Genomic DNA, 18,895 nt, shown 5'->3' with positions numbered 1-18,895 from the left:
AAAATATTTATGAGAGAAAAGAAACAGAAAAAGTCAGAGCATCGGGAGGGGGTAGATAGCACAATGGTTATACAAAGAGACTCATGGCTGAGGGTCCAAAGTCCCAGGCTCCTCCTATACCACCATAAACCAGAGCTTAGCAGTGCTTTGATAGAAAAATTAATAATAATAAAATAAATAATAAGAGCATCACTGGTACATGTTGCCATGGATTGAAACTCAGGACCTCAAGCTGGAGAGTCCAACACTTTTATCTGCTGCACTACCTCCCGGACCACGTGCATGTCAGTCTTACTTAACATAGAGAGTTTAACTATTTAAAAATGTCATGAAGGAGCCATTACATGTCAGTAGAACAAACTTGATAATATGCAAGGACCCAGGTTCAAGTCCTGGGTCCTACCTGCAGGGAGAAAGTTTCACGGATGATGAAACAGTGCTGCAGGTGTCTTTCTGTATCTCACCCTTTCCTGTAGATTTCCCTGTCTCTATCCAATATATTTTAATTTTAAACAATGTCCTGAAGAGGGCCAGGAAAGGACTCAGTTGGATAAAGCCCATCTTACCATGTATGAGGCTTTGCGTTCAATCCCTGGAAGTACGTGTACAGCACCAAGGAAATCCATGGATGGGAGTTTTGCTTTGGTGTATTTTTCTTCCTTTTCACTCTCTTAAAAAAATTTAAAAATAGGGGCCAGGTGGTGGTGCATCTGGTTGAGCACACATAATATAATGTGCAAGGACCTGGGTTCGAGCCCCCTGTCCCCATCTGCAGGGGGAAAGCTTTGTGAGTAGTGAAGCAGTGCTGCAGGTGTCTCTCTGTCTCTCTCCCTCTATCACCCCCTTCCCTCTTGATTTCGGGCTATCTCCATCCAATAAATTAAAAAGATTAAAAAATTGAAAAATTATGTTTAGACTAAGAATTGGAAGAGGGAGGGTGGTTCAGCAGTATTGTGTATGCATGAAGCCCTAAGTTCATTCCCAGCATTGCATTTAAAAAGGTATGGCATGGGAATAATTTAAGGAACAACTATAAATTAAATCATGTAAACTTTGGAGGCAAGGAAGGAGTATTGATAGGACTAAGGAGAAAATGAAAGAGCAAACAAATTTAAAGAATTTTTTTAATCTTTACTTATTCCTTTTTGTCACCCTTGTTTTATTGTAGTTATTATTGATGTCGTCGTTGCTGATAGGATAGAGAGAAATGGAGAGAGGAGAGAAAGACAGAGAAGGGGAGAGAAAGATACCTGCAGACCTGCTTCATCGCCTGTGAAGGGACCCCCCTGCAGGTGGAGCTCCTTACTCCAGTCCTTGCGCTTTGCGCCACGTGTGCGTAACCCGCTGCGCTACTGCCCGACTCCCGCAAACAATTTTTTAAAGCTTTTTTTTTCTTTTTCTTTTTCCTTTTTGTTGCCCTCAGAAATTTTGTTTTGCAAGTCACATGATTTCAGCAACACAATTCTGAAACCTGTCTTTTAGTTAAGAGGGGACAAAAAAAAATGTTTTCCCTCCTGAGAGTGAAGGAAATTAGAAGCTGATATAATACAAAGATGATGTACAGAAGTCCTCACATTTTCTTTTTTGTCTTGTCTTATCATCACCAGGTCTTTGTTGTTCCAGGCTGACATTATCACATAGCAAGACGGGGTTAGGAGACACCGCAGTACTGAGTGCTTCCTCCAGTGTGGTGGGTACTGGAACTTGGGTGGCATGCATGGTAAAGCAAGCACAATGTCCAAATGAGCTATTTTGCTAGCCGTGGTGCTTAGGTTTTTACAGTGGTGCTTAGGCTTTGACAGTATTGCAAACAATTTTTTAAAATATTTATTTTATTTATTCCCTTTTGTTGCCCTTGTTTTATTGTTGTAGTTATTATTGTTGTTGGATAGGACAGAGAGAAATGGAGAGAGGAGGGGAAGACAGAGAGGAGGAGAGAAAGATACACACCTGCAGACCTGCTTCACCACCTGTGAAGCGACTCCCCTGCAGGTGGGGAGCCGGGTTTCGAACCGGGATCCTTATGCCGGTCCTTGTGCTTTGCGCCACCTGCGCTTAACCCGCTGCGCTACAGCCCGACTCCCCTATTGTAAACAATTTTGAATATATATATATATATATATCTCAATTCAAATTTCTTGGATGGAAGTTTATTGTTTAATTTCTTCATTTATTATTATTATCATTATTGTTGGTTTACTGTTCCGCTACTCACTTATTTTGAATTAGGTGAAGGGAGTAGGAATACCAGAAGAAGGCACTCCAGAAGAGGGCACTGTTACGTAAGAAATGGAAACATGTTTTTAACGTTCAAATGAAATTTCCGTAAAGACCAGCAAAGTTGTCGAGTTTTTGCCGCGTTCTCGTTTCATGACTTTCATGCCTCTTATCTACTCCGAGACACTAGTTTGTCTTCCCAGTTTCTCAAAGACTGTCTCAGCTAGTGAAGGCTGGGGGTCATAAACTCTGGTTCCCAATCTTGACTGCGATAGCTCTTTTCCACTGTGCTTTCCTCATGAGTCTAACATTTTCACACATCTTGCCTGCTAAGCTGTACTAGGAAAGAACTGATTCGTAGTCATTCTTCTAATCTATGGGGAGCAGAATTTTCTTTCCCTTATTTCTTCATTTTTTTTGCCACAAGGACTTCATGCCTGCTATAGTTTCCAGTAAACAATTTTTATTATGAGATAGAGGGGAGAGGGAGAGAGAGGAACGAACAGACACTTCAGCACTACTAAACCATTTGTGAAGTTTCCTTTTAAAATATTTTTTTATTTATAAAATGGAAATACTCACAAGATCATAGGCTAAGAGGGGTACAGTTCCACACAGTTCCCACCACCAGAACTCCATACCCCCATCGCCTCCCTTGAAAGCTTCCCTATTCTTTATCCCTCTGGGAGTATGAGCCCAGGATCATTACGGGGTGCAGAAGGTGGAAGTTCTGGTTTCCGTAACTGGTGAAGCTTCCTTTTTAAAATATTTACTCTTGGGGCTGGGCGATGGTGCACCCAGTTGAGCGCACATGTTACACTGCACAAGGACCAGGATTCAAACCCGTGGCACCCTCTGCAGGGGGAAAGAGGTGTTCCACAAGAGGTGGGAGAGTGCTGCAGGTGTCCTTCTCGATCGCTCCCTCTTATTAACCCAGGAGAAAGATTCACTCATGTACTGCTGGAGATTGAACTCAAGACCTCACGCTTGACAGGCTCAACACTTTATCCACTGTCACCTTCCAGACTATGCTTCTCGATTTCTGTCTCTAATATTTATTTATTTTCCCTTTTTTGTTGCCCTTGTTGTTTTTCATTGTTGTTGTAGTTATCATTGATGTCGTTGTTGTTGGATAGGACAGAGAGACATGGAGAGAGGAGGGGAAGACAGAGAAGGGGAGAGAAAGACACCTGCAGACCTGCTTCACCGCCTGTGAAGTGACTCCCCTGCAGGTGGGGAGCCAGGGGCTCGAACTGGGATCCTTACACCGGTTCTTGCGCTTTGCGCCACGTGCACTTAAGCCACTGCGCTATCACCTGACTCCCTCTAATAAATATTTTTTAAAGATTTATTCTTAAAATATTTGTTTATGAGATGAGAGGAAGAGAGAACCAGAGGCTCACTCTGGCATATTCGTTGCTGGCGATCAAACTCAGGACATCATGTTTAAAGATCCATGACTTAATCTACAGCACTGCCTCCAAGGCTATGTGAAATTTCCGTTTTGCACATGGTACTCCCAGGTCTTGTGCACAGTGAAATGAGCATTCTACCAGATGAACTGAATAGCTTGTGGAAGCAGACTGTTTCTGAGAATTCCTAGGGCTCTGACAGGATGAATAGAGATCTCACATTATAATGATGCCTGCAATATTCCCATGCCTTACATACTTCTTCTATTTACACATAAAGTGTTCATTGAAAATTTGTTAGTCAAAGCCATAACACCTCCTCATAGCCTCAGAATATGTGGATTTTGACTCATGGTATTATCTATAATCTTCACCTAAAAATCTGAATGTCAAAATGGAGCAATCCTAGATAACCTGACAGAAACAGGGAACCTTGTACAGTACCTGTTAGTTATTATAATTAGTGGTAGTTACCTGTTTGTCAAGTTTTGTGACTATATAAAGTTTTGTGACATATAACAATAGTAGGTGTCTCCTGTATTGGGCATTTTTATTATCTTATTCTCATAACAATCCTAAAATATCATTACTTACAATCTCCCTTTTGAAGATGATCAAATAGTGACAGAAATTTGATAACTTTCTCCATCACATAACTCCAATATTTAGTATTTAAATTAATAACCAGAGCACTGCTCGTCTTTGTTTTTTTTTTTATTGGGGGGATTAATGGTTTATAGTAAATATAGTTGTTGATACATGTGTAAAATGTCTCAGTTTTCTTCAAAATACTGTCAGCTCCAGCATAGGTCTTCCTCCACCATCACGCACCAGGACCTGAAAGCTCCCTACCCCCATCCCAGAGTTCTTTACTTTAGTGCAATACACCAGTCGTCTCTGGTTTATGGTGGTGCTGGGAATTGAACCTGGGACCTTGGAGTGAAAGTTTTGCATACCAATTATGCTATCTCCTCAGCCTGGAATTTGAATTCAAACATGTCTGATTGCTAAATTCAGATCATTGTATTGCCTGAAAAGAACAGGTTTTTTTCTTTTAATTTTTTTATTCCCTTTTGTTGCCCTTGTTTTATTGTTGTAGTTATTAGTGTCGTTGTTGTTGGATAGGACAGAGAAATAGAGAGAGGAGGGAAAGACAGAGAGGGGGAGAGAAAGATAGATACCTGCAGACCTGCTTCACCGCTTGTGAAGCAACCCCCCTGCAGGTGGGGAGCTGGGGGCTTGAACCAGGATCTTTACGCTGGTCCTTGTGCTTCACGCCATATGCGCTTAACCCGATGCACTACCGCCTGACTCCTGAATTTTTTTTATTATCTTTATTTATTATTTTATTTATTGGATAGAGGCAGCTGGAAATAGAAAGGAAGGGGCAGACAGAGAGGAGAGACAGTGGTCTCCCAGGAGGCAGTGCAGTGGATAAAGCACTGGACTTTCAGGCATGATGTCCTGAGTTTAGTTCCTGGCAGCATATGTACTGGTGTAATGTCTGGTTCTTTCTCTCCTCCTATCTTCCTCATTAATAAAATCTAAAAAGAAAAAAGAGAGAGGAGAGATAGAGACACCTGCAGCACTGTTTCACCACTTGTGAAATTTTCCCCGTGCAGGTGGGACTGGGGCCTTGAACCCAGTTCTTTGCACATTGTAACACATCTGCTCAACCAGATGCACCACCACCCGGCCTTGATAACAGTTTTATTTATTTTTTAAATATTTATTTCCTTTTTGTTGCTCTTGTTTTATTATTGTTGTCATTGTTGTTGGATAGGACAGAGAGAAATGGAGAGAGGAGGGGAAGACAGAAAGGGGGAGAGAAAGATAGATACCTGCAGACCTGCTACACTGCTTGTGAAGTGACTCCACTGCAGGTCGGGGGCCAGGGGCTCAAACCAGGATCCTCACGCCAGTCCTTGTGCTTTGCACCACTTGCACTTAACCCACTACGCTACTACCCAACTCCCTGAGAACAGTTTTCTATTAGGGAATAGATTGCAGTGGAAAAGACAAATCAAGAATGAATGTTTTCCCACACATAAAAATATACTGGGGGAGAGCAGGGGTAGATAGCGTAACGGTTATGCAAAGAGATTCTCATGCCTGAGGCTCCAAAGTCTTAGGTTCAATCCCCCATACCACCATAAGCCAGAGCTGAGCAGTTTTCTGGTAAAATAAAATAATGCAGATTTATTAAAAAATATATTGGAGGAAAAATTCAAACCATCTACTTAAGAGAATAATCTCCCCAATAATAACTTAATAACACACATACCCATTTCCAGTATCTGTGATCATTCCACATTTTCCAGAAGGGAAGTTTATTATTTTCATGATATACTTCATTTAATAATTTGGAGTGTGCCTTAATGCATCACTGGAAAAATAGATGGATTTCATTGGTTCTTAGATATCCTTAAAGTCATACAAGATTTTGGATTCCTCATTCTGCTAGGAAATTTGTCCAGACCCAAAGTCCAAGACGGAACACAGATATCTGCTCCCCACCCCAACTGGCAAATATAAGTATGTAATCCTGAGAACAATCCTCAGGAAATTGCAAGAGCTATCTGTTCCTATTCAAACAGGTTGCAGAGAGGGCCCCTGACAACAATGAGGATGGGACAGAATTAGTTCTTGTTGTAGAGAACCCAACAGCTATGTAAATTCTTATTGAAAATAAAATATTTTAGTTGCAAACAAAGTACTGACACAACCTTAAACATGACTGTCTGGATTTTTGTATTGAAATCTGGCAATAGTCATTTAACATATGAATTCAGTGTTAGCATGGGTAGAGAAATTAAATACTAGGTAGTAAATCAGTATTTTTTTATTAGTATCACATATTTAGAAACTACTGAATGTCTGGGCATTACATTTAATCAGAAAGAGGTCAAATAAGTCCTTGTTTTTATTGCAAACAATATATTTACAAGAAATTCATAGTAAAATAAGCTTTAGAAAAGCTTTTTTAAAAAAATATTTTGTTTATTCATTAATGAGAAAGATAGCAAGAGAGAAAAAAAGAACCAGACATCACTCCGGTACATGTGCTGCCGGGGATTGAACTTGGGTCCTGCTGCTTGAGAGTCCAATGCTTTATCCACTGTGCCACCTCCCGAACCACTAGAAAAGCTTTTAATATTATTATTTTTTAAAAAGAACAAATGTTACTAGGACAAATCTGTAATGAGGCAACAACATATGTATACTTGGTGGGTGCTAATTTTTAAATATCCAATTGAACAAAACATTTTTTTATGAATGCTGTACATTTTTGCAAACATTTCCAAAAAGAAACTTCTGGGGAAACTAAAGATTTATGACTGGAGTTAGTTGTAGTAAGGAATTGGGTGTGAGTGTCTGACTGCTTTTTGTGTCTTCAAAGTTTTGCAGAAAATTCGTTCTTCTTTTCAGTCCATCCAAAATGATTGACTTATTAGATGTGAGACTCTGTGTCCTAAAAATATTAAGAATAATAGGATTATTGCCTTTAAAGGGGATTGGATTTCTAATCAAGGCACTGTACCTTGGTCTGTTACTTTGAAGTAGTATAACATTAATACAACTATTACAAGACCACCTGCAGAGAAGGAACTTCATGAGCCCTGGGGGAGCTGGAGACTCGAACTGGGATCCTTACACCACCCTTCTGCTTTATGCCATATGTGCTTAACCTGCTGCACTACCACCCAACTCCCCATAAATATTCTTTTTAAAAAGAAAAGAAAACTGGGGTCAACTAAGAATGCCAAGGGACACCACCTGGGACCACAACAAGACAGGACTGGAATGACTTCAGGAACCCACAAAATCACCGCTGAGTGCAAACACGTGTGGCTTGTGGACAGAGAGAAGCCTAGGGAGAGATTAAATGACTGGTAACATTTCAGCAGTTTACTAGTTGAGACACCAGCTCCTGTCTGTTTCACCAACAAAAATACGGCTGAAGGGAGGAGAGGATTCCCGAGACTCACCAATTGCAACTATGAGTCTCCATTTCTACTGCCCTCAGAATATGGAGCAGCAAGGGGAAACCCTGTGCTGATAGCAGGGGACAGAGAACTAACGAGGAAACTCAGGAGATCTGTACCTCGGTGGCCTAGACATAAAGGTTCAAGGAGCCCAGAGGGTCCCAAACAGAATTAACTCGGACTTAAAGACATCAAGACACATCCTATTTAGAATGGAAAGGAATAAGGAAGGATAAAGAAAGGATCCTGTAGGCTGCAAGAGAAAAAGTCAACTACAGAAGAAAGAATTAGCAGCAGACTTCTCCACACAAACACTACAGGACAGAAGAGAATGGCAAGATATCCAACGAGTGCTCAATGAGAAAGGCTTTCAACCAAGACTACTGTATCCTGCTAGACTATCATTCAGACTAGATGGAGGTATAAAAACCTTCTCAGACGAGCAACAGTTGAAGGAACCAACTATCACCAAGAAGTGATAAAAAGTTCTGAAAGAAGTTCTGCCCTGAAAGAAGTTCTGAAAGGTCTCCTATAAACAGACCACCATAAATAGGCCATCTATCAGAACACTCTAAAACTCTACAAGAATGGCGTTAACATATCTTCAGTTTTTGATATCAATAAATGTCAGTGGCCTGAATTCATCTATTAAAAGACACAGAGTAGGAAGATGGATCAGAAAACACAACCCAACAATATGCTGTCTGCAGGAAACCCACCTAACTCAACAAGACAAACACAGACTCAAAGTAAAAGGATGGAAAAAAAGGGCAGGAACAGCTATTCTCATATCCGACATGATAGACTTTAAAATAAATAAAATTTAAAAAGATAGGGATGGACACTACTTAATGCTCAGTAGATCAGTCGATCAAGAGGACTTAACAATTACTAACATCTATGCACCCAATGAGAAGCCATCTAAATACATCAAACTTCTACTGAAAGAGCTACCGCAATATATTAACAGCAACACAGTCATTGTAGGGGACCTTAACATACCCCTCTCTCAACTTGACAGATCATCCAGGCAGAAAATCAATTTAAAAAATGAGGAAGCTGGGGGTCGGGCGGTGGCGCAGTGGGTTAAGCGCATGTGGCGCAAAGCGCAGGGACTGGCGTAAGGATCCCGGTTCGAGCCCCCGGCTCCCCACCTGCAGGGGAGTCGCTTCACAGGCGGTGAAGCAGGTCTGCAGGTGTCTGTCTTTCTCTCCCCTTCTCTGTCTTCCCCTCCTCTCTCCATTTCTCTCTGTCCTATCCAACAACGAATTGTGTCAACAAGGGCAATAATAATAACCACAACGAAGCTACAACAGGGGCAACAAAAGGGAGAAAAAATGGCCTCCAGGAGCGGTGGATTCATGGTGCAGGCACCGAGCCCAGCAATAACCCTGGAGGAGGAAAGAAAAAAAAAAAAATGAGGAAGCTAAATGAGGAGATAGATAAACTACAACTATTGGACACTTTCAGAGTCATTCATCCCAAGAAACTGGAATACACATTCTACTCAAGTCCACATGAGTCATTCTCAAGGACAGACCATATGTTAGGCCACAAAGACAGCATCAGCAAATTCAAGAGCACTGAAATTATCATCCCAAGCATCTTCTCAGACCACAGTGGAATTTAATATTTAACAATCAACAAAAGATTAGTAATAGTCCTAAAATGTGGAAGCTCACAGTACACTACTTAACAACTACTAGGTCAAAGAGGAAATACAAGAAGAAATCAAAATGCTTTGAGAGTTCAATTAAAATGAAGACACAAGCTATCAAAATATTTTGGACACAGCTAAGGCAGTACTGAGAGGGAAGTTCACAGCCATACAAGCACACATTAGGAAACAATAAAAAGCACAAATAAACATCCTGATTGCACATTTTAAAGACCTAGAAAAAGAAGAACAAAGGAACCCTAAAGCAACGAGAAGGGCAGAAATCACTAAAGTTAGGGCAGAAATAAATAACATTGAAAATAAGAAAACCATATAAAAGATCAACAAAAGTAAATGTTGGTTCTTTGAAAGAGTGAACAAAATTGGCAAACCTTTAGCCAGACTCACAAAACAAAAAAAGAAGACCCAAATAAATCGGATCATATGAAAGAGGAGATATCACAACAGACACCACAGAAATTCAGCATATCATGTGAGACTTCTATAAGCAACTCTATGCCACCAAGCTAAAGAACCTGGAAGAAATGGACAAGATCCTAGATACCTACGAACTCCCAAAATTAAGTAAAGAGGAACTAAATAACATGAACAGGCCCATCACAGCTAATGAAATTGAAACAGTTATTAAAAATCTTCCCAAAAATAAAAGTCCTGGAGCAGATGGTTTTACAAATGTATTCTATAAAACCTTCAAGGGAGAGTTAATACCTCTACTTTTAAAAGTCTCCCAGAAGATTGAAGACACAGGAATACTCCCTTCCAGCTTCTATGAAGCCAACATCACTTTGATACCAAAAGCAGACAGGAATACAACCAAAAATGAAAACTACAGACCAATATCTCTGATGAACATAGATGCTAAAATATTGAACAAAATTCCAGCCAACTGGACACAGCAGTATATTAAAAAGATTGTTCATCATGACCAAGTGGGGTTTATCCCAGGCATGCAAGGTTGGTTTAATATACGTAAATCAATCAACATGATCCACCACATCAACAAAAGCAAGACCAAAAACCACATGGTCATATCAATAGATGTAGAGAAAGCCTTTGACAAAATACAACATCCTTTATGATCAAAACACTCCTAAAAATGGGAATAGATGGAAAATCCCTGAAGATAGTGGAGTCTATATATAGCAAACCTGCAGCCAACATCATACTCAATGGTGAAAAACTGGAAGCATTTCCTCTCAGATCAGGTACTAGACAGGGCTGCCCACTATCACCATTACTATTCAACATAGTGTTGGAAGTTCTTGCCATAGCAATCAGGCAGGAGCAAGAAATTAAAGGGATACAGACTAGAAGAGAAGAAGTCAAACTCTCCCTATTTGCTAGTATACATGATATGTATACATGATAGTATACATAGAAAAACCTAAGGAATCCAGCAAGAAGCTTTTGGAAATCATCAGGCAATACAGTAAGGTGTCAGGCTACAAAATTAACATTCAAAAGTCAGTGGCATTCCTCTATGCAAACACTAAGAAGAAGTTGAAATCCAGAAATCAATTCCTTTTACTATAGCAACAAAAACAATAAAATATCTAGGAGTAAACCTAAGAAGTGAAAGACTTGTATATTGAAAATTATGAGTCACTACTCAAAGAAATTGAAAAAGACACAAAAGGGGGAGCTGGGCGGTAGCACAAGGACCGGAATAAGGATCCTGGTTCGAGCCCCTGGCTCCCCACCTGCAGGGGAGTTCCTCAGAGGCAGAGGCCAGAGGCAGAGACGGGGAAGGGAGGAGATAAGACACCACAGCACCAAAGCTTTCTTCATGGTATTGGGGGACAGGCTTGAAATTGGGTCACATGGATGGCAAAGCAGTGCACTATCCAAAGAGCTATTTTGCTGACCCAAATAGAAGTGTTTTTAAAAATACTTTCAGCACTTCTTAAATGTTTGATGAAGACCATTGTACTTTGAATAATTCTTTTAAGAGTGGAACAGATACTTTAAGGTTTTTTTTTTGTTTTTTTTTTTAAAGCACTGCTCAGCTCTGGCTTATGGTGGTACAGGGAACCTGGGACTTTGGAGCATGAAAGTCTGGCATGAGAGTCTCTTTGGATAACAACTATGCTATTGACCCTTGCCAGAATAATGTCTTTTAAACACACTGGCATGGGAAATAACTGCATCTCTTTATTAGCCTGTGTAGGCCCAGGAATATAAGTAAAATCTTCCAACCCTCATTTCAGGATAATTTATGGTGGTTTTCTCCTACCTTAAAAAATAATTCAAGGGAGTCGGGCGGTAGCGCAGAGGATAAGTGCAGCTGGCGCAAAGTGCAAGGACCGGTGTAAAGATCCCGCTTCAAGCCCCCCGGTGTAAAGATCACCGCTTCAAGCGATGTAAAGATCCCGCTTCAAGATCCCGCTTCAAGCCCCACAAGTGGTGAAGCAGGTCTGCAGGTCTCTGTCTTTCTCTCCCCCTCTGTCTTCCCCTCCTCTTTCCATTTTTCTCTGTCCTATACAACAACAACAATAACTACAACAACAATAAAACAACAAAGGCAACAAAAGGGAATAAATAAATAAAATATTTAAAAATTTTTTTTTAATAATTCAAGATTTAGGGGTGGGGAGACAGCATAACGGTCATGCAAAAGCCTCTCATGCCTTAGGCTCTGAGGTCCCAGGTTCAATCCCCAGCACCACTATAAACAAGAGCTGAGCAGTGCTCTGGTCTGTCTATGGATCTTTTTTTTTAAATTTTTTTATATTATTTATTTTCCCTTTTGTTGCCCTTTTTTATTGTTGTTGTTATTGATGTCATCGTTATTAGATAGGTAAGAGGGAAATGGGAGAGAGGAGGGGAAGACAGAGAGGGGGAGAGAAAGACAGACATCTGCAGGCCTGCTTCACTGCCTGTTAAACGACTCCCCTGCAGGTGGGGAGCTGGGGGCTCTAACCGGGATCCTTACTCCTGTCCTTGTGCTTCACGCCACGTGCACTTAACCCGCTGCGCTACTGCCCAACACCCTCTGTATCTTTTTCATTAAAGTAAATAAATAAAGTAAAATAATTCAAGATTTAATAGTAGTGAAATAATCAGACCTTAGTTCAAAGTATAAATGAATTTCATTACATATGATTATAATGTTAAAAAATTAGGTCAATAAAGGTTGATGAAATTCTGTCATTATTAAAAATTTGTTCAGTGGGCTGGAGCAATCATTCACTGGAGAGAAGACTTGACTTGCCATGCATGTGGCTAAGATCAGAGCCCTGGCACCATAATGGAGGTGCTATAGTACTAGAGGAAGCTCTGTTGTGCTTTGGTGGTATGTGCCCCCCCCCCCACATCTGAATGAAAACACAGCCCAGAAGGGGTGAAATTACACAGGTGTGAGACTGGTTCTCAGAAGGAAAGTGTGTTTGTTAGTATCCTACTATGCGATTCAATATGCCCTACATTTTAATATCTGTGGGGTGTAGGCTAATCAAACACTTTCATATGCACTTACCTTGGAGAATCTATCCCACTGTCTCCTGTCAAGCTATGATGTTCTGTTCCTTCCAAATGACAGTGTTCACGCTGGATATCCCGATCCAACACCGGCATGTCTGAGGTGCTGAAAAGCTCTAACTGTGGGGTAAACTGTTGTTTGATCTCCTGATCCTGAGGATTCTGACTCCAGCTGGCTGGTTTCCTTCCTAAGTCACCAACAGTACCTTGTAGAGCGTTAGCCTCAGGACTGGCTTTCCTCGTGCTATAGTAATCAAATGCACGTCCAGCAGCAGGCACTGAGGCCGGCGTACATTTCGCAACGCTGGGCTCCTCCTCGCAGATCCAGCTAGGCTGAGTCTTCACACTGAGGCTGGAGCTTTCTGCAGAGAGACCAGTTTTCTGACATTCACCTGGGGTAATGAGCAACCCAGCAGGTGTGTAACATTCATTTTCTTGAAGGACCTGCCGCTCCAAACCACGTACTTTGCTGTTGTGCTCAATCAGAGACCTCTCAGTCACCTTCTGTTGCCCCAAATAATTGCTCTTCCTTCCATCTGTGAAGGAATACTGAATGTGGCCAGGCAGCATCTGACATAAGTCATCATTCTCTGAAAAGTCTTCATCCAGATATAATGAACTGGAGGCGCCCTCATCATCCTCTGCTTCATTCTGACACAAGCTCTGGTCATCATCAGAGAGCCCCTTGCCTTCTAGACTCAGAGTGGCCACCTCCTGGGCACATGTCGTTGTCATTAGTTCATCCTTTGAGTCTCTGTCTTGGCTCTCAGGTTGTCTCACATAGTTTGCAGCAACCGGATAATCCAAAAGGCCAAGATTTTTAAACTGGTGTACTGTTTCATCAACTAGTCTACAAACAGAAGATGTCTGGCCCAAGTGGGAGGAGCCTTGTGGAGACAGGAGATGCTGTGTTTCTTTTGTCTCTCTTGAAGTGCCAAAAGGATTATAACATTTCCTTGAGACGTCAGGGATCACCTCATATTTTCCACCACACACATACGTCAACAAGTTCTCCCTAAAAGAACAGCACTTACTATCATTTTGCAAAAGACTACATTGGGGATCATTTAAGAGATTATCTCTAAAGTCATCAGTGACGGGCAGGACAGTAGAAGTAGAGTTAGTCATATAAACAGACTTGGCATTCATTTCACATTGTTCAACATACGGCTGTCTGACTTCACTCTTGATGATTCTTGGGGAATTCAAAGACTTTGACCCTTGGAAAGATTTTCCCTTTAGTCTAATCTGACAGGGTTTCAGTTCACTGGTCTCCTGGATATTCTGTCCTTTGGTTATGGGGCCACCTCTATGGGACAAACCTTGAAAAGGATTACTGATCCTTCTTTTATAAATCAAATGGGAATCTAGAGCTGGTGGATTTTCACCACGTGGCTTCTGAACTACCGCTTCACTGGAGGTTTTAGTTCTAGCAGTGGGTTGGATCGCTGGGTGCTTGGGGTATTTGTCCAATCTCCTGCCTGCTGGGTGAGGCTCACTTCCTGGACTCCTGCATTTGTGTCTATCCCTACGAGAATGGCGCCTCCTTCGGGACTTTGTAGAGCAGCCCTGCCTTCGCTTCACCCCCTCTCTTGAAGGACATTTATGTCTGGCAGTCAGCATATCAGTAGACGTGCCCTGATTATTACATTTTTTCTGTTCTTCATATTTTTGCATTAGTACTGTATGCTTGATTAAGTTATCAACAGTAAGAATGGGATTGATGCGCTTGATTATTTCCTGTTCAATGTCTCGAGGGATATTGTCTAAGTTATCTTCATCTCGAACAGGCCATTCTTCTGGTGGGAACTGGGCAGAGAAACTGCTGTGCTCTGTTCTGGGTTTCTCCTTTCTGGATATACTACGCCAGAAGAGACTAAAGCCAAACTTCTTGCCTTTTTCTCTGTCCTTTGAGTATGATAATGGCTTGGTGGTCTCACAGGTGTGATTCTCCTCAGACACTAAAACTGCTTGATTCTGTACCACAGATCTGGACGCCCTAAGACCTCTGTGGTCTTTTCTAGTTACTTCTGCCACAGCCTGCGATTCTTCTATATGTTGGACACACACATCAGGGAAACACTGACAAGACTGACAATGGGAAACAGGGGTGGCATTTGCTCTGGTGAACTCTGCACAGCTCTCCATGCTGACCAGATATGTGATGGGAGTTGGCACTGGGGAATTTTCATCTGCTAGGATTCTCTTATTTTCTTGGGTGGCTGTATTTGTGATAAAGTAAGTCTGAGGTGTAACTATGAAGTATCCTTCTCCAGTATGATAAATCTTCCTTTCTTTAATCAGAGTTCCCAGCGTGGTATAAAGAATATCTTGAGATGGGATTGCAATGCCTAAAACAAACAAGCATTTTACACTAATAAATTTTGAATAAAAACTTTACTTACTGAGTGAAATAGATCACTCAGAAATGACTACACGTTTGCTTGATGAACCCAGAAGTAACTGTAACACAGCAATGTGTGACAGAAACATTAATGATAGTCATAATTTAATAGATTAATAGTAATATATTTTGGCTCACACAATGACATATAGCTAGGTTTTTAGTTAAAAAAGAGAAAAAACTGTATTCACTTAACATAGGCACTAGTTACACAAATTATTATGAATTTTGAGTAAGGAAAATCATTGTTGAGAACAAATATAGAAGAGTTTTTTTAAAATTCACCATTCAACCCTTAAATAAAAATGGAAATACCTTGAGATCCAGTAACATCACTCTTAGGCATTTATCCAAAAGGGATGAAAACACTGATTCAAAGGGACATGTTCAACCCATGTTCATAGTTCCATTATTCACAGTGACCAGAAAGCCCAAAGGTAGTTGCATCCCTTCCCTCCAGGCCTCGCTCCCCACCTGCAAGGGGGACACTTCACCAGTGGTGAAGCAGGTCTACAGCAAGTGTCTCTTTCTCTCTCCCTCTTCTTTTATTTATTTTTTCTTTCTATTTTATTAGACAGGACAGAGAGAAATTGAGAAAGGAGGAGGACATATAGACAGAGAGACACCTGCAGCACTGCTTCACTGCTCGTGAAGGCATCCCCTGCAGGTGGGGAACCTGAACCCAGGTCTTTGTGTACTGCCACACGTGTGCTCAAGTAGGTACACCACTGCCTGGCCACTCTCTCTTCCTCTCTAGCTCCCTCTCAATTTCTTTCTGTCCTATCAAGTAAAATAGAAAAGAGGAAGAAAAGAAAGGAAGGGAGAAAGACAGAATGAAGGAAAGAAATAACAACAACAACAGTAGAAAAAAAGATGGCTGCCAAGAGCAGTGGATTCACTGTGCAGGCACTGAGCCCCAGCGATAACCCTGGAGACAAAACAAAAAAAGGAAGGAAAGAGACTAAATGGCCACCAGGAGTAGTCGATTTGTAATGCTAGCAGCAAGCTTCAGCTGTAACCCTGCCGGCAAAAACAAATAACTACTGTGTGGTTTCACTCCTGTGGAATCTAGTGAACCGATACACATGAACTTGCAAAAAATAAATAAGTAAAAAAATAAATACCCCAGAAGACTGTATGAGGACTATTGGTGATTATCGTGGGTGAAGGGACACCGAACGTTGATGCTGGGTGAGGTGTGGAACTATATACCCTATTACCTTTCAATCATGTAAACACTATTAATCACAAACAAAAAGTGGCTTAAAATTTATAATTCCTGGAGCACACTTACAATCACACACACACACACACACACACACACACACACATACACTTTAAAAATAAATTTCCAAGGCTAGGAGGTGGTGCACCTGGTTGAGAATAAACATTATAGTATTCAAGGACCCAGATTTAAGGCCCTGGTCATAAGCAATGAAGCAATGTTGCAGGTCTCTCTCTTTCCCCCTCTCCCTCTCTTTTTAATTTTAAGGTTATCTTTATTTATTGGATAGAGACAGCCAGAAATGGAGAGGGAAGGGAGAGGTAGAGAAAGAAAGAGACACCTGCAGCACTGCTTCACCACTCCTAAGGTTTTTCCCCCTTCAGATGAGGACTGGGGACTTGAACCTCGGTCCTTGTGCACTGTAAGGTGCGCTCAACCCAGGGGCACCACCACCACCTGGCCCCCTCCCTTCCTATCTACCCCTTCCCCTTCTGATTTCTCTGACTTTATCTAAAATTAATAAAAACATTAAAGTTAAATAAATTTCCTTTTCAAAACAATAGGGTTCAAAATTATATTGTTAAAACAATGTTGAAATGTATGAGGGCTAGCAAATAGCTCGCCCAGTAGGGTACATGCCTTGCCACGTGTGTGGTCGGGTCTGGGTTCAACCCCAACAGCACATGGGAGTGCCATGGGACCAGAGGAAACTTTGGAGCTGCAGTATCTCTGCCTCTGGCTCATGCTCTTGTTTCTCTCTCTGACAAAATGAAAAAGAGGGAGAGAGGGAAAGAGAGAGATAGAGAAAGGAAGGGAAGGAGGGAGGCAGGAAGGATGGCTTCAAGCCCCTGATCCCCACCTATCGAGGGAAAGCTTTGCAAGTGGTGAGGCAGTGTTGCAGGTGTCTATCTCTCTCCCTCTCTCTCTTCCTTCCCTCTCAATTTCTGGCTGTCTCTATCCAAATAAATAAATAAATACACTTTTAAAAAATTTTAAAAAGAGGGCAGGGAAGGAGGGAGGCTTTGGGGTCCTGGTGCTTGATGGTGGAGAAGGACCCAAGCTGGGGGGTGAGAGTGTTTTGCAGACATCATCTTGGTGAGATGAGAAATCTTACCCTGTGTCAACAACTGTGCTGTGAACCAATTCTCTAATAAAATGGAATGTATGTTATTGTCACTTTTAAAATTATATGCCACCACTGGTTTCCTTGGAATGGTGGTACTATCCATGCTTATTTATATTTTCTGTGTTTGCTATAATATAGTTCAATCGTTTTCTAAAAGGAAAAATAAAACTTCTATGTTCATGCGTCAGGAGGTGACATAGCTAAGAAAATAATGAGATAGGGTGGTCCAGTAGGTGGTGCAGTAGATAAAGCATTGGACTCTCAAGAATGAGGTCCAGAGTTCGATCCCTGGCAGCACACGTACCAGAGTGATGTCTGATTCTTTCTCTCTCTCTCTCCTCCTATCTTTCTCATAAATAAATAAAATCTTTAAAAAAAAAAAAAAGAGGGAATTGGGCGGTAGCACAGTGCATTAAGTGTACATGGTGCAACGCGCAAGGACCGGCATAAGGATTCCCGGTTCGAGCCCCAGGGTCCCCCCCTGCAGGGGAGTCACTTCACAAGTGGTGAAGCAGGTCTGCAGGTGTCTATCTTTCTCTCCCCCTCTCTGTCTTCCCTCCTCTCTCCATTTCTCTCTGTCCTATCCAATAACAATGACATCAATAATAACTACAACAATAAAACAATAAGGGCAACAAAAGGGAATAAATAAATATTTTAAAAAAGAAAGAAAATAATGAGATAGGATCTATAAATGCCGGTACCGAGAGTTCTCTAATACACGTTTCTAAGTTAAAAGGAGGTAAATGCAGGAAGTTGTACAGAATGATCTAATTTATCACTTAAAAAATCTACTTGGGAGTCGGGTGGTAGCGCAGTGGGTTAAGCAGGTGTAAGGATCCCGGTTGGAGCCCCTGGCTCCCCACCTGCAGGGGAGTCGCTTCACAGGCGGTGAAGCAGGTCTGCAGGTGTCTATCTTTCTCTCCCACTCTCTGTCTTCTCCTCCTCTCTCCATGTCTGTCTGTCCTATCCAACATCAATAACAACAACAATAATAGCTACAGCAATTTAAAAAAGGGCAACAAAAAGGGAATAAATAAATATTTAAAAAAAGGTCTACTCAAATAGAATAAAAGTATGCAATAACTATAAAAAAATCAAGCTGTCACCTCTGGAAGGTAGGAATGCAAGAATGAGTTATGGGGAGAAGATACCTTTTCTTTCTTGTTTGCACTCTTTTCTACAGAACCTTATTATTTATTACGACAAGTGCTATTTTTTTAAAAAATATTCTTCTGGTCAGAGTAGTGAGCATTCTGTCTTGTCTCCCTATGTCTCCTATGAAGAAGCACTCTTTCACATGTAACAAATACAACACGTGTTCATCTGGAGTCAGGAGAAAGTTCACACTGTAGGGTGCACAGCTATGT

General features: G+C 41.3%; 1 protein-coding gene across 1 annotated transcript in view; it reads right to left on the bottom strand.

Annotated features, from left to right (window-relative positions):
- Positions 1 to 6,453: 6,453 nt before the first annotated feature.
- Positions 6,454 to 18,895, bottom strand: part of STOX1 (storkhead box 1) — a 72,289-nt gene continuing 59,847 nt past the window's right edge. Inside the window, exons 3-4 of the mRNA XM_007524160.3 lie at positions 12,769 to 15,121; positions 6,454 to 7,101 (exon numbers count right to left, since the gene is read on the bottom strand). Coding sequence (XP_007524222.1) covers positions 6,954 to 7,101; positions 12,769 to 15,121 — 2,501 coding nt within the window. The 3' untranslated portion in view covers positions 6,454 to 6,953. The remainder of the gene's footprint in view (positions 7,102 to 12,768; positions 15,122 to 18,895) is intronic.

The sequence above is a fragment of the Erinaceus europaeus genome, chromosome 1 (genome assembly GCF_950295315.1).
Source record: "Erinaceus europaeus chromosome 1, mEriEur2.1, whole genome shotgun sequence".
NCBI lineage: Eukaryota > Metazoa > Chordata > Mammalia > Eulipotyphla > Erinaceidae > Erinaceus > Erinaceus europaeus.
Note: the sequence above shows the minus strand (reverse complement) of the source record. Positions and strands in the feature narration are given on the sequence as shown.